This window comes from Cherax quadricarinatus, chromosome 43, assembly GCF_038502225.1.
Source record: "Cherax quadricarinatus isolate ZL_2023a chromosome 43, ASM3850222v1, whole genome shotgun sequence".
Lineage (NCBI taxonomy): Eukaryota > Metazoa > Arthropoda > Malacostraca > Decapoda > Parastacidae > Cherax > Cherax quadricarinatus.
In genome coordinates, this window is record NC_091334.1 from 7924545 (window position 1) to 7940246 (window position 15702).

Genomic DNA, 15702 nt, shown 5'->3' on the forward strand with positions numbered 1-15702 from the left:
ACGCAGTCAGGTACAATGGAAGGAAGGGGAGGCAGTCAGGTACAATGGAAGCAAGGGGAGGCAGTCAGGTACAATGGAAGGAAGGGGAGGCAGTCAGGTACAATGGGAGGAAGGGGAGGCAGTCAGGTACAATGGAAGGAAGGGTAGGCAGTCATGTATAATGGAAGGAAGGGGAGGCAGTCAGGTACAATGGAAGGAAGGGGAGGCAGTCATGTACAATGGAAGGAAGGGGAGGCAGTCAGGTACAATGGGAGGAAGGGGAGGCCATCAGGTACAATGGGAGGAAGGGGAGGCCATCAGGTATAATGGAAGGAAGGGGAGGCAGTCAGGTACAATGGAAGGAAGGGGAGGCAGTCAGGTACAATGGAAGGAAGGGGAGGCAGTCAGGTACAATGGAAGGAAGGGGATGCATTCAGGTACAATGGAAGGAAGGGGAGGCAGTCAGGTACAATGGAAGGAAGGGGAGGCAGTCAGGTACAATGGAAGGAAAGGGAGGCAGTCAGGTATAATGGAAGGAAAGGGAGGCAGTCAGGTACAATGAAAGGAAGGGGAGGTAGTCAGGTACAATTGAAGGAAAGGGAGTCAGGTACAATGGAAGGAAAGGGAGGCAGTCAGGTACAATGGAAGGAAGGGGAGGCAGTCAGGTACAATGGAAGGAAGGGGAGGCAGTCAGGTACAATGGAAGGAAGGGGAGGCTGTCAGGTACAATGGAAGGAAGGGGAGGCAGTCAGGTACAATGGAAGGAAGGGGAGGCAGTCAGGTACAATGGAAGGAAGGGGAGGCAGTCATGTACAATGGAAGGAAGGGGAGGCAGTCAGGTACAATGGAAGGAAGGGGAGGTAGTCAGGTACAATGGAAGGAAGGGGAGGCAGTCAGGTACAATGGAAGGAAGGGGAGGCAGTCATGTACAATGGTAGGAAGGGGAGGCAGTCATTTACAATGGAAGGAAAGGGAGGCAGTCAGGTACAATGGAAGGAAGGGGAGGCAGTCAGGTACAATGGATGGAAGGGGAGGCAGTCAGGTACAATGGAAGGAAGGGGATGCAGTCAGGTACAATGGAAAGAAGGGAAGGCAGTCAGGTACAATGGAATGAAGGGGAGGCAGTCAGGTACAATGGAAGGAAGGGGAGGCAGTCAGGTACAATGGAAGGAAGGGGAGGCAGTCATGCACAATGGAAGGAAGGGGAGGCAGTCAGTTTCAATGGAAGGAAGGGGAGGCAGTCAGGTACAATGGAAGGAAGGGGAGGCAGTCAGGTACAATGGAAGGAAGGGGAGGCAGTCAGGTACAATGGAAAGAAGGGGAGGCAGTCAGGTACAATGGAAGGAAGGGGAGGCAGTAAGGTACAATGGAAGGAAGAGAAGGCAGTCAGGTACAATGGAAGGAAGGTGAGGCAGTCAGGTACAATGGAAGGAATTGGAGGCAGTCAGGTACAATGGAAGGAAGGGGAGGCAGTCAGGTACAATGGAAGGAAGGGGAGGCAGTCAGGTACAATGGAAGGAAGGGGAGGCAGTCAGGTACAATGGAAGGAAGGGGATGCATTCAGGTACAATGGAAGGAAGGGGAGGCAGTCAGGTACAATGGAAGGAAGGGGAGGCAGTCAGGTACATTGGAAGGAAAGGGAGGCAGTCAGGTATAATGGAAGGAAAGGGAGGCAGTCAGGTACAATGAAAGGAAGGGGAGGTAGTCAGGTACAATTGAAGGAAAGGGAGTCAGGTACAATGGAAGGAAGGGAGGCAGTCAGGTACAATGGAAGGAAGGGGAGGCAGTCAGGTACAATGGAAGGAAGGGGAGGCAGTCAGGTACAATGGAAGGAAGGGGAGACTGTCAGGTACAATGGAAGGAAGGGGAGGCAGTCAGGTACAATGGAAGGAAGGGGAGGCAGTCAGGTACAATGGAAGGAAGGGGAGGCAGTCATGTACAATGGAAGGAAGGGGAGGGAGTCAGGTACAATGGAAGGAAGGGGAGGTAGTCAGGTACAATGGAAGGAAGGGGAGGCAGTCAGGTACAATGGAAGGAAGGGGAGGCAGTCATGTACAATGGTAGGAAGGGGAGGCAGTCATTTACAATGGAAGGAAAGGGAGGCAGTCAGGTACAATGGAAGGAAGGGGAGGCAGTCAGGTACAATGGATGGAAGGGGAGGCAGTCAGGTACAATGGAAGGAAGGGGAGGCAGTCAGGTACAATGGAAAGAAGGGAAGGCAGTCAGGTACAATGGAATGAAGGGGAGGCAGTCAGGTACAATGGAAGGAAGGGGAGGCAGTCAGGTACAATGGAAGGAAGGGGAGGCAGTCATGTACAATGGAAGGAAGGGGAGGCAGTCAGGTTCAATGGAAGGAAGGGGAGGCAGTCAGGTACAATGGAAGGAAGGGGAGGCAGTCAGGTACAATGGAAGGAAGGGGAGGCAGTCAGGTACAATGGAAGGAAGGGGAGGCAGTCAGGTACAATGGAAGGAAGAGAAGGCAGTCAGGTACAATGGAAGGAAGGTGAGGCAGTCAGGTACAATGGAAGGAATTGGAGGCAGTCAGGTACAATGGAAGGAAGGGGAGGCAGTCAGGTACAATGGAAGGAAGGGGAGGCAGTCAGGTACAATGGAAGGAAGGGGAGGCAGTCAGGTACAATGGAAGGAAGGGGAGGCAGTCAGGTACAATGGAAGGAAAGGGAGGCAGTCAGGTACAATGGAAGGAAAGGGAGGCAGTCAGGTACAATGGAAGGAAGGGGAGGCAGTCAGGTACAATGGAAGGAAGGGGAGGCAGTCAGGTACAATGGAAGGAAAGGGAGGCAGTCAGGTACGATGGAAGGAAGGGGAGGCAGTCAGGTACAATGGTAGGAAGGGGAGGCAGTCAGGTACAATGGAAGGAAGGGGAGGCAGTCAGGTACAATGGAAGGAAAGGGAGGCAGTCAGGTACAATGGAAGGAAGGGGAGGCAGTCAGGTACAATGGAAGGAAGGGGAGGCAGTCAGGTACAATGGAAGGAAGTGGAGGCAGTCAGGTACAATGGAAGGAAGGGGAGGCAGTCAGGTACAATGGTAGGAAGGGGAGGCAGTCAGGTACAATGGAAGGAAGGGGAGGCAGTCAGGTACAATGGAAGGAAAGGGAGGCAGTCAGGTACAATGGAAGGAAGGGGAGGCAGTCATGTACAATGGAAGGAAGGGGAGGCAGTCAGGTACAATGGAAGGAAAGGGAGGCAGTCAGGTGCAATGGAAGGAAGGGGAGGCAGTCAGGTACAATGGAAGGAAGGGGAGGCAGTCAGGTACAATGGAAGGAAGGGGAGGCAGTCAGGTACAATGGAAGGAAGGGGAGGCAGTCAGGTACAATGGAAGGAAGGGGAGGCAGTCAGGTACAATGGAAGGAAGGGGAGGCAGTCAGGTACAATGGAAAGAAGGGAAGGCAGTCAGGTACAATGGAAGGAAGGGGAGGCAGTCAGGTACAATGGAAGGAAGGGGAGGCAGTCAGGTACAATGGAAGGAAGGGGAGGCAGTCAGGTACAATGGAAGGAAGGGGAGGCAGTCAGGTACAATGGAAGGAAGGGGAGGCAGTCAGGTACAATGGAAGGAAGGGGAGGCAGTCAGGTACAATGGAAGGAAGGGGAGGCAGTCAGGTACAATGGAAGGAAGGGGAGGCAGTCAGGTACAATGGAAGGAAGGGGAGGCAGTCAGGTACCATGGAAGGAAGGGGAGGCAGTCAGGTACAATGGAAGGAAGGGGAGGCAGTCAGGTACAATGGAAGGAAGGGGAGGCAGTCAGGTACAATGGAAGGAAGGGGAGGCAGTCAGGTACAATGGAAGGAAGGGGAGGCAGTCAGGTACAATGGAAGGAAGGGGAGGCAGTCAGGTACAATGGAAGGAAGGGGAGGCAGTCATGTACAATGGAAGGAAGGGGAGGCAGTCATGTACAATGGAAGGAAGGGGATGAAGTCAGGTACAATGGAAGGAAGGGGAGGCAGTCATGTACAAGTCTGGATGAAGCAAGAATATATCAGAAGCGTCAAAGTTCACAAAAAATATGCCGCAGAATTTTTCCAACCGTATTAATGCGAAAAATAATTATCAGTCGGCGTGTTAACCCCCTAAGACGTATGTAGGACTAAAACCCAGAAAAATAAAAGTTTTATTCCTCCACAAGGACCAAGTATGTGGAGACAAGGAAACTGAGACACATCTTCACCTTTAAAAACAAATATTTTCTTTTTAGTTTTTAGCTTCAGTCTGGTTAACAACACACTGGACTGGTTCCTATGTACTCGATAATAAACTTTAGTAGAGAAAAGAGGTATTTAGAGGATGTAAATGACTCACATTCGCCTGAGACACTGACGATCAACCTCCTCTTGTTGATGTTTGTCATCAGCTGGTGGACGGGCGCATTCAACCACATCTCTAACACATTAATTAATACCTGTGATTTATTTTGTAATGCTCACTCACAATGAAAACAAAATATATTACGTCCTTACACAGTAAATGTTTTATTTTCAGAATTCCATTCGAAGATTTTTAAATAAACAATTCATTCATTTTACGTAGATATATGTATGTATATGTATGTATGTATGTATGTATGTATGTATGTATGTATGTATGTATGTATGTATGTATGTATGTATGTATGTATGTATGTATGTATGTGTATATGTATGTATGTAAGTATGTATGTATGGATGTATGTATGTATGTATGTATGTATGTATGTATGTATGTATGTATGTATATATATATATATATATATATATATATATATATATATATATATATATATATATATATATATATATATATATATATATATATATATATATAGATAGATAGATAGATAGATAGATAGATAGATAGATAGATAGATAGATAGATAGATAGATAGATAGCAATGTTAATATAACTGTAAGCTTGTTGGCAAAATCTATTTATAAATATAAAAAATCATGTTAATATGTAATGATTGTTTTCTGTGGAGACAAGTTTTTTTTATCAGAAGAACGTAGAATACTTCAGATATGACATTCAATATATTGCTAAAAAAACTCAAACCTATTAATGTATTTATAAAAGTACTAATTTAATACATTCCATTAATAAAAGAAGCCTGTGTTGTCAGTAGTAGAATAAAGGTATCCTGATATCATAGAAAGAGACCTATTAAAAATAAGCTAAACTGGCTTTATTGAGTTATAATAGATTAAATGTATATTCTGTGTTCATTTTGTGCCAATAACATCTATGGACACTTAAGACCACTATAGTAAAATGCTTATATGTTATGGATCAAAATCTTTATAAAAAAAAAAAAAGTAACTTAGGAAAGTTACCTTCACTAATGAATGTGATGCTCGCCATTATTGTTTACATGACGTCACTTCCCCGACGTCATCTCCTACAGCCGCCATCTTGGCCGGTACCACGCGGGATTTTGTACAATTTACGCTTATCTCAAGGGTCTAGGACCACTCAGAGCATATTTAAGCTGATAGACAAATAAATAATCATGGATCCGAGAAAACAGCAACTTCCACCAAAGGAAAATGCTCTATTTAAACGAATTCTGGTGAGTTGAAGAGACGCATGGCTTGTTGTTGGGGTTCGTCTGCATAAAAACAAAACGTATAAAATATTTTATTTAATCTACTGCTTTCTCTAAGTAAAATAAACCACCGTTTTAGGCTTGGCTTCGGTATCCTAGATAGTTGAAGATTTCCATCGACGCTGAAGAAGTTGATGTAAGGCGCAAGTGGCCGCAATAAAACCTCAAAAATAAAGAGCTGGGTGGGAAGCTGGAACAATATTTTAACAAACCTATAAAACTCATTTGACAGATTTGGACAAATACTCGGCAGTGTAGGAAGTAAAAATATGTTTATGATAATTCACGGGCAGTAGTGTTGGAGTAAAAGAGCTCCCAGGTCTTCAAAATCCAGGACATGATGGTGTGGAAAGGAATATAATTTTAGATTTTGGTGTTGTATGGGACCTAACATGATGTTTGTTGTGTTAACATAAATTAGGATTTTTTTTAAACCCGGGGTAGGGAGGGTTAGCCATCCAGGATAATCCAAGGTATTCAGGGTGTCATTGAGGTTTGTCTTGTCTTATTTCCATTGTGGCCCTTGAGTCCTGTCCCCCAGGATGCAACCCACACCAGTTGACTAACACCCAGGTACCCACTACTATGTAATTTCCTTCCAACTCCTCTCTCGTCTCTGCTGACGTGCTGCACCACTACTGATGGTACACATTAATGAGCTTTCCAAGGACTCAAATGGAAATAAGTCACTTTGGCTTGTTTGGGTTATCCTAGGTATTTACACTATGTATGATAATTGTACTTACGTGTACCTATGCCTAAATAAATTTACTTGCTTCCAATTTGAATATTTTACTTGGCAGAATCGGCAAGTTCATTATTGGTTTGTCAGTTTTAAAATAACTGGCCTGGGAATTATGATGCATCAGGCAATTTACATTTGTAATTTTATTTATTTTTGCTGTTACACTTTAAAAAGTATTTTTTTCTTTTATGTAACAGACTGTACCTTCAGAACAATACATAATGTAGTAAGATGAGATTTTATTTGAATTTTTAACCCCAGAGGGTTAGCTACCTAGGATAACCCAAGAAAGTGAGTGCGTCATTGAGGACTGTGTCTTATTTCCATTGGGGTCCTTCAGTTTTGTCCTCCAGGATGCAACCCACTCCAGTCAGCTAACACCCAAGTACCTACTTACTTGGTAGGTAAATGAGAACAGCAGGTGTAAGGAAACACGCCCAATGTTTCCACCTAGCTAGGAATTGAACTACGGACACTCACTGTGTGAGGCGAGAGTGTTGCCTACCAGTCACAGTGTTCATCTTTATTGGGCTATCCTAAGTTTTATATAAATAATGCAGTTTTTATATGCTTATAATATATGTGTACTCAATACCATTATAAAAAAAATTACACAGCCTAAATAAAAAATTTTAAATTTTCTGGCTACTTTCTAGAAGCAGCTAATTCTTCCTCCTGGGCTAGAAAATTGAGCTAACTTTTATGACACTGACTCCAACAAGGTGATGGCTATGGATGTATCCAGGCAAGGCTGTTTTCAGGTTAGGCGCTAGTATCATGGGATACTAGCACCAGCAGCTACACAGCTGAGGTTATGAATGGTGACTTAACACCTACAAGTATGTAAAAAAGAAACACATGTAGTATCTAGGACATTTATTAAGGAGACATTTCCCCCCAAAACAAGGGTTTGGCAAGTATTTGAGATTATAAAACTGTATTTTTAGCAGTTTTGGTAACAGCAATGAGAAATTCTAAACAGCAGCTGTGATGTGGGTCTAATCTTTGATGAGAAGCCTGGGATGTTGGAAGTCTGAGATGGTTGTGGGCATTGCAGTGTATGGCACAAGTGTTTATTGTCCCTTACAAATCTATTTCAAATTACTGCACTTTGTCATGACCTTTTTTGGGGTTATCCTAGGTAATTTTATACAATGTATGATTGTATTTATGTGTACCTGTGCCTAAATAAACTTGCAAAACATTCAGTACTCTGAAGGCCCATGGGATGCATAGCTTTTTTGAGCAAACTTTATTTTGGGGGTCACATCAATGAATGGTTAACAGTTTTGAAGTTGGCCTTTGAAATCTTCAACAGTGTGTTCCAGATTTGGGATCTTTTATGTGGATTGAATTTGGATAATAGGTTCTTAATAGTGTTGGAAGTCATTCTGGCTATGTGGGTCTTATTTTTAGCAATAAGGTTGTGGATGGATTGTCTCAGAAATCTGTCAGACTGGAAGAACATAGGATTAGTTTAGTTTGGGCATTAGAATAGGATGGAGAAGGATAGGATGGCAAAAAGGATATATAAATCCAGAGTGGAAGGTAGGGGTAGGGGGCATCCCAGGAGTAGTTGAAGGGAAGGGGTAAAGGAAGCATTGAGTTTTAGGGGTCTGAGCATCCAGCAGGTTTGTGTCTGCATTTTAACAGTGAATTTAAATGTGCCATTGTAGTGTGAGCAAGATGAAGGCTTTAGATCTGATAACAAATAAGATCATAAAAGGATATGAGAGAACAGATAAGATTTTTATGCTTAAGGCCACCTGTGTTAGGCACTTGTATAGGTCCTCATGTAAGAAAGATCGCCAATGTTAGGCACTTGCAGGCTCATTTAAGCCTGCCTGTGTTATTTGCAGGCGCTCTTGTGAACAAAGCCATCTATGTTCGGCACTTGCAGGTTTCCTTATGACCAAGGCTACCCACGTCAGGTACTCATGCTCAAGAAAGTATAAAACACCTTTATTCAAAAGACAACTTAATTCAAAGCATCAGTTTTGATGTTTTATGCATGTGTATGTTATTTGTGGATTTATAAGTCAGGCAAAAGTTTAGAGGTTAGGTGATGGTTTGTTTTGGTTTGAAGCTATCTCCCAGATCAGCTCTTAACAACTTTATTCATATCTTTTCTACCAGATCTATCCTTTAAGAACAATGATGCTGAAAATGAGAATCTTAAAAAAAATTAGAATCAGTTTCGGGCATCTCTGATGTCTCAGAAATGAAACTTTGTAGGTATTTTTTGTTGATTTCTGTTATGCACAAAAAACAAAAAAGGCTGTTTTTTTTTATTTTTTAACACTCAAAACCTTTACCAAATATTGATAAACATTATAATATACAGCAGAACCCCCGTATCCACTGATTCAGTAGCCACGGTTTCGGTTATCCACAGTTTACCATGGCCCAAGAATACCTCTGAATTTTGCATAATAATGGCCCCAAACCACAAAAGTAGAAAAGCTGGCAGTTCTACAAAGCCTAAGAGAAGCTGTGAAGTGCTATCTATCAGTAAAAAAATGATAATTCTCCACTTATTGTGCATAATTTATCGATTAAACTTCATAATAGGTATGTATATAGGTATACATGGGATTTACTACTATCCACTGTTTCGGTATCTACAGCAGGTCCATGGAACATATCCCTTATAGATACAGGGGTCCTACTGTACTGTACACTTAGAATGTTAAAATATATTAAATGCTTGTTTTCTACTACATTGTGGTGCCTTTTTACCTTTTATAAATAGATGTTAAAGATTTTATTTCTTTGCAACGGTTACAATGTGTATTTACAATTTTGATTTATTAAGTGCAAAGAAAGCCACTATCATGCCGGGACATTTCGGGGAGACTAAACCTGATGCTTACTGACTGCTAAATACTAGACTATACAGTGGTACCCCAAGTTACAAATTTAATTCGTTCCAGAAGGCTGTTTGAGTGCTGTTACCGAAAAAATTTGTTCCCATAAGGAATAGTGTAAATTAGATTAGTCCGTTTCAGAACCCAAAAATACACTTACAAAAGCACTTACAAAAATACACTTACATAATTGTTCGAGTTGGGAGCTGTTCGAAACTCAAGGTAGCACTGTACATTGTTTTCCTTATTATAACAGAGGTAGCTACTGGTTTACAGTAATTAAAAATTACAGTATTACAATTTAGCACAGTTTACAGTAATGAGATTGAAACAGTTTTAAGTTTGAAATAATCCTGAATTAATTGAGCAATTGTAAAATATTTTGGATTTTTTGAGCTGCTGGTAGGTGATAAAGTATAGTGGTTATTTGGTTAATTTTGGGAGATGAGGTGATTTATAAGTAGAGTCTTCAATTGATTTGCAGGCAGGGGCCCTTTTGTATGTTCAGGCAATGATTTCCAGATCTTCGGGCCCTTTATGTGCATAGCATTTTTGCATAGGGTGATATGGACATGAAGAATGTGAGTGTTTTGTGCTCTGTGTGTTTTGTTGTTATCAAAGAGGAGGGTTTATAGTATTGGAGTATAATGGCCAATGTATATAGTAGGTGCAAATAGCATTTATTGAACACATTATTTCCTACTTCAATGTAATGTAGTATTTCATATATCTCTTGTTTTCTACAGAAATGCTATGAGCAGAAACAGTACAAAAATGGATTGAAATTTGCAAAGCAAATCCTGGCAAATTTCTCGGATCATGGAGGTAAGTTTTTGCTGCTTTTTTTTTTTTTTTTTTTTTTTTTTTAACTCCCTTTTTGTCAAAAAAAAGGGGGAAAGGCTTTATATTTTAATGGGAAGGCAGAAATAAGGAAACATGAAAAATATTTCTTTTTCTATCTGTGTTGGGGAAAATGCATGATTTTGGGTATCCAGAAAATTAAAAACTTTGAATTCTTGGTTAGTGGAGTAGTTGGTACTGGTGCCAAAACCAGAACCTTTGAACTGGGTGTGTTAGATTCTTGTACTACAAAACTGACCCCTGTAATGTGTGCTACTTTATAAAATATTTAACAGAATATCTTCACAAATCCTTTAGAAAATATATCAACAAGACTCGCAAAATCATAATGACACAATTGCAAATGAACCATACCACAGGCGGGGCTAGAACCCTCGATCAAAGTCACCAAACTCCTGAGCTGGCCCAGTAGCTAATGCGTCGGTCTGGAGTTTTATGACTCTGATTGCAGGTTCTGTCCCTGCCCGTGGTATGGTTTATATCAACAGCAACACTTGCATATTCATACCCACTTTATGAATTGTTGCCCTAGTCGTTTCTTTAAAAGTTTCTTTAGTAAACACAGGCAAAGTTATGATTCAGTTGTACATCAACACAATTATGGACTTTTCCAAATCATTATCCCTCAGTAATTACTTGGGTGCTTTTTTTAACCTCTTTGTAATTATAGTGCCTGTTTGTAGCTACAGAAGTAAAGCTTGTCTTGTGATGTCTTGGGGTGTTAATGTTGCAGTTTAAAAACTGTAGTGTAAAGCACCCTTCTGGCAAGACAGTGATGGAGTGAATGATGGTGAAAGTTTTTCTTTTTCGGGCCACCCTGCCTTGGTGGGAATCGGCCAGTGTGTTAATAATAAAAAGTAAAATAAAATTTAAATATTGTAATGGTTGTAGCACTTATCTCCTCTTTCAGTTTATTCCATTATTCTATCTCACTGTTTGTAAAAAAAAAAAAATTGTCGGTATTACAACCCAGGATTCCAAATGGCCTGTTATCCCGGGTGTAATGGGAGCAAAATAAACACAGCAGAAAAAGTTTAGACTTATATTATCCTTCACCAATTTAGAACAGCAATATGTACACTATGTACAGTGATAAGTATAGTGCACTCCACGGTAAGCAAGGCAGAAATAGAAGCCACAAGATAGCAGACCGTGCTTCAACCAGCTCTAGAATGGGAATGACAAGGGCAGACAGGAGAGTGGTACCCACATAACCTCTGCGATTGCCAAAACCACCATCTTATTGGCTAAAACCTGGTCACTAGTTGAACGACGGGGCCCCATCATCAACTCTTAGCAACCTGGTTCGCTGGTTGGGGGAGATAGCCTGTAAATGAGGGTGTGTACATGCGCCGAATAAAGGTTACGTACTCTATGCATGCCACACCCCCACCCCGAGAAGGCTGAGGATTAGGCTGCCACCTCCCAGTGGTAACCGTGCCGCCATGGCACAAAATAATAGGACCGCCTTTCCTCTCCACCATCCAACTCTTAGATAGACCTCAGCTTTTCTCGTGACAAAAAGCCAAACCCTAAACTCAAAGTGAGACAGCAGTCAGTCAGAGCATAGGTCCAAGATACAGGCAGACAGTAGCCCGCATCCCCTCACTAAAAAAAAACCCCACACCAGGGGATAAAAAAAAAGAGCGTGAAAAGGGGTTACCACAAATAATATAACATCCTAACCTAAATAAATAAAAATATTAGACTCTAGATAAAGAGTCCGCCAACACATTTTCTTTGCCGGCAATATATTTAATTCTGAATGAGTATGGTTGCAGTCTTAGCGTCCAGCGCATGAGCCTTGTGTTGTGGTTCTTCATGGCTTGGAGATATACTAGAGGATTGTGATCACTGTAGACTGTGACCACCTGCGATGTCTGGCCCACATAAACATCGAAATGCTCCAAAGCCAGTACCAGCGCGAGGGCTTCTTTTTCAATGGTAGAGTAAGCCCTCTGATGTGGCTGGAACTTGGCTGAAAAGTATGCTACAGGCTACAACTCCTCATTCTCGATTTGTAATAGTACTGCCCCAACCCCAGACTCACAAGCATCAACCTGTAATGAAAAAGGTTTGGAGAAGTCTGGAGACAAAAGAATGGGTGCAGTACACAATAATCTTTTTGCTTTATTAAAAGCAGTGTTACAGTCTGAGGTCCAGTTAAAGGGAACTTTGTGACTGGTAAGAGAGGTAAGAGGGGCTACAATATCTGAGAAATTCTTACAGAATCTTCTGTAAAATCCTATCATGCCTAGGAAACGTTGAAGAGATTTCCTATCATGAGGAACTGGATAATCTTTAATAGCAAGAACTTTAGCAAGTTTAGGTGCAACTTTACCACTACCTACTTCATGGCCTAGAAAAGTGACAGTGGCCTGGCCAAAGGAAGATTTAGATAAATTAACTGTTAAATGGGAACTCTGAAAGGTCTCAAAAAGAGCCTTAAGTCTAAGTAGGTGTTGATCCCAAGTATCAGACACCACAACAATATCATCTAGGTATGCTGCCATGCCTTCAAGTCCTTTAATAGCCTGATGGATAAGTTTCTGGAATGAAGAGGGGGAATTCTTCATTCCGAAGGGGGTAACAGTGTATTGATAATGACCTCCTGGAATTACGAAGGCAGAGATTTCCTTCGCCTTATCCGTTAAAGGTACCTGATAGTAACCTTTAAGGAGATCTAACTTGGACACAAAAGTAGCCTTACCCACAAAGTCAATTACGTCATCCAGACGAGGAAGAGGGTAAGCATCTGTGATTGTGACCTACTTTGTTACAGAGGAAGCAGACGACAGGCTTGCCCTTTACTCCCTGCGGACGTTGCAACTGGTGTCGCTCTATCTGGTGTCTCTCTGGATACTGTTGTCGAGATGCACCCTGTTGAGTAATTTGTCTCTCAGCACGTGGACCATAAGTTGAGAAGCGTGGCTCACCAGGTGACTTAGTTGGCTGACGTAGACGTTCTCCCTCCAGCTGGCACTTCATTCTCCAAGGTTGATGATCTCTGCTCATGCCAGGCTGTTGAAAAGAGAGACGGGACCGCTCGGACAAGGAGCGGTTAGTTTCGAAGGTATCAGCCAACCTGGCTGCCTCCAATGCAATGGTTAAGTCACGATCCTGCAGAAAGACTCGAACCTCTGGTCCCACAGACTCCAGCAGGTTATCAATCAGAATAAGCTGTACCAGCTCCTCAAAGGTAGAGACACCACTTGCTTTATACCAGCTGGTAAAAGCTTTGGTTTGCTGTCTCACAAAGTCCACTAGGGATTGACCAAGCTGCCGCCTGCTTAATTTAAAAAGCTTACGGTATTTGGCTGGGATACATGTTTATGCTCCCAACACTGTGGTCTTCACTACTTTATAATCAGAAAATTCAGCGTCATTTAATACTGACGTAAATTCCTGTGCCTTACCCAATAATGCTGTATGAACCAACGATGCCCAATGCTGTTCCAGCCACCTCAAGGCTCGAGCCTGATTTTCGAAGCTTTCGAAAAAATTTTCTGGTTCGGCCTCATTGAAGCGGGGAACAAACTGTACTGCTTTCTGTAAACTAAAATTATTTACAGAATGCGAAAACTGCCTCCTTTCTCTTTCCCTATCAAATTCTTCCCTTGCGAATGCTCTCTGTTCCCTAGTTTGCTCAAGATTGATTTTTGCCAGCTCAAGTGCCAACGACGCTGATTCACCTTGAGACAACCCAGCTGCACTATACTGACCATTTTGCTCCGTAGGTGTATCATCTTCCTCCTGCGAGAACATAGTAGTTTTTGCCCTAGCTCCCGTAGAGGGAGGAGTCTGATGTGCGATCTCTTATTCTATAAGTTTGTCAGGAATCAGTGAACGCAGTTGCGCTGCTGTGAGAGTGCGTTTGTATTTAATGCCAATGGAATGAGCAATTTGCCAACAACGCTGTAGGGACAATTTAAGTAGGTTATGCAAAGTATATGCCGACACCAGACGTCTGACTCGTCTAGGTGGCATAAGTTATTCGCTATGCACAGTACGATTGCAGAATACCCCAACGTAACACGTTAATTTGCAGGACACGCTTAGCTATGCACAGTACGATTGCAGAATACGCATACAAGCAAAGCTGACTGCAAAATTCTCCACACCGAACAGGCTAGTAATAACTGACACGCAAAATTTGTAAAGCAATGCCAGACATCCACACTGTTCTATAAGATTGACCATAGCGAAGCGAGCACACCGAACAAGCTAGTAGCGAGCTGTTGAACGATCACACAATAGCAAGGCTGACCATAACAGTAACTGACACGCAAAATTTGTAAAGCGTAGGCAAAGCTAATGCAATGCCAGACAGCAAGCGGCACAATGTTCCTGCTACGAGCTTCACCCTAAGCTCAACCATTTCTCTAAGTCCAGCTCCAGCTCTCGGACAGGCTACCCATATTACAACCCAGGATTCCAAATGGCCTGTTATCCCGGGTGTAATGGGAGCAAAATAAACACAGCAGAAAAAGTTTAGACTTATATTATCCTTCACCAATTTAGAACAGCAATATGTACACTATGTACAGTGATAAGTATAGTGCACTCCACGGTAAGCAAGGCAGAAATAGAAGCCACAAGATAGCAGACCGTGCTTCAACCAGCTCTAGAATGGGAATGACAAGGGCAGACAGGAGAGTGGTACCCACATAACCTCTGCGATTGCCAAAACCACCATCTTATTGGCTAGAACCTGGTCACTAGTTGAACGACGGGACCCCATCATCAACTCTTAGCAACCTGGTTCACTGGTTGGGGGAGATAGCCTGTAAATGAGGGTGTGTACATGTGCCGAATAAAGGTTACGTACTCTTTGCATGCCACAGTCGGTATCCCTTTGGCTCTTTTATTATTATTATTATTATTATTATTATTATTATTATTTTGTCTGTAGCCACTTGTTATCTTATGATGCATCTCAAAGGACCAAAGATAAATGGCATCAGGAGAGACAGAGCAGAAGGCTGTTGGATAAATACCTGAGACAACATGGTGTTCTTCAGGACTAATAACTGTTTAGTGCATTAATTGGTGACTACACACACACCTCTCAAAATGGTGACTGATATTGATGGCTTGGGAGATTAAAAATCTTGGTAGAGCCCTCCAGATAGGTACTGCATATTAGTAAGAATCTTCTGCAAAAATTTTTTTAGTATTTCCCTACAAGAGGGAAAATTGGCGGGCAAATGAAAAATTGCACACATTGTGCCAATATTTAAGGTGACATGTAGGATCCTTTAACCCGTAACGGTCCAAACGTAGATCTACATTCTTACCGCTAGCGTTCCAAATGTAGATCTACGTTTTATTTTTCCTGCCTCCAAATTTGGCAGATTAGCCTGAGATGCCTGGTCAGCATAGAATGGGTTTTAACAATTGGTGTGCATAGTATTAAAAAAATCTGGGACCACTTAGTACCTTGTGGGAGCACCAGTTCAATTGAGCACTGGCTAGAGCAAACAGCTTGGCAAACACCTGGGATTCACTGATGTCATGTAGTATTAATGCTCCCATTTTAAGAGGAAAGTGATGTTGACCCTTTGAGGTGGATGTGGCCATAAGTGGTTGAAGAAATATCTAAAACCTTGATAATAACCCATGTGCAACATTTGTGCAACACCCTTTTAGAATGTCTT

General features: G+C 42.3%; 2 protein-coding genes across 5 annotated transcripts in view; one reads left to right on the plus strand and one right to left on the minus strand.

Moving 5' to 3' along the window:
• Positions 1–4398, minus strand: part of LOC128694227 (ras-related protein Rab-33B) — a 71450-nt gene extending 67052 nt beyond the window's left edge. For both annotated transcript variants that reach the window (XM_070093548.1, XM_070093547.1), the window contains exon 1: positions 4294–4398. The gene's annotated coding sequence lies outside the window, so the exon portion shown is untranslated. The remainder of the gene's footprint in view (positions 1–4293) is intronic.
• Positions 4399–5343: 945 nt separating this feature from the next.
• Positions 5344–15702, plus strand: part of Naa15-16 (N-alpha-acetyltransferase 15/16) — a 244969-nt gene continuing 234610 nt past the window's right edge. For all 3 annotated transcript variants that reach the window (XM_070093550.1, XM_070093551.1, XM_070093552.1), the window contains exons 1-2: positions 5344–5536; positions 9931–10009. In XM_070093550.1, coding sequence (XP_069949651.1) covers positions 5477–5536; positions 9931–10009 — 139 coding nt within the window. In that variant the 5' untranslated portion in view covers positions 5344–5476. The remainder of the gene's footprint in view (positions 5537–9930; positions 10010–15702) is intronic.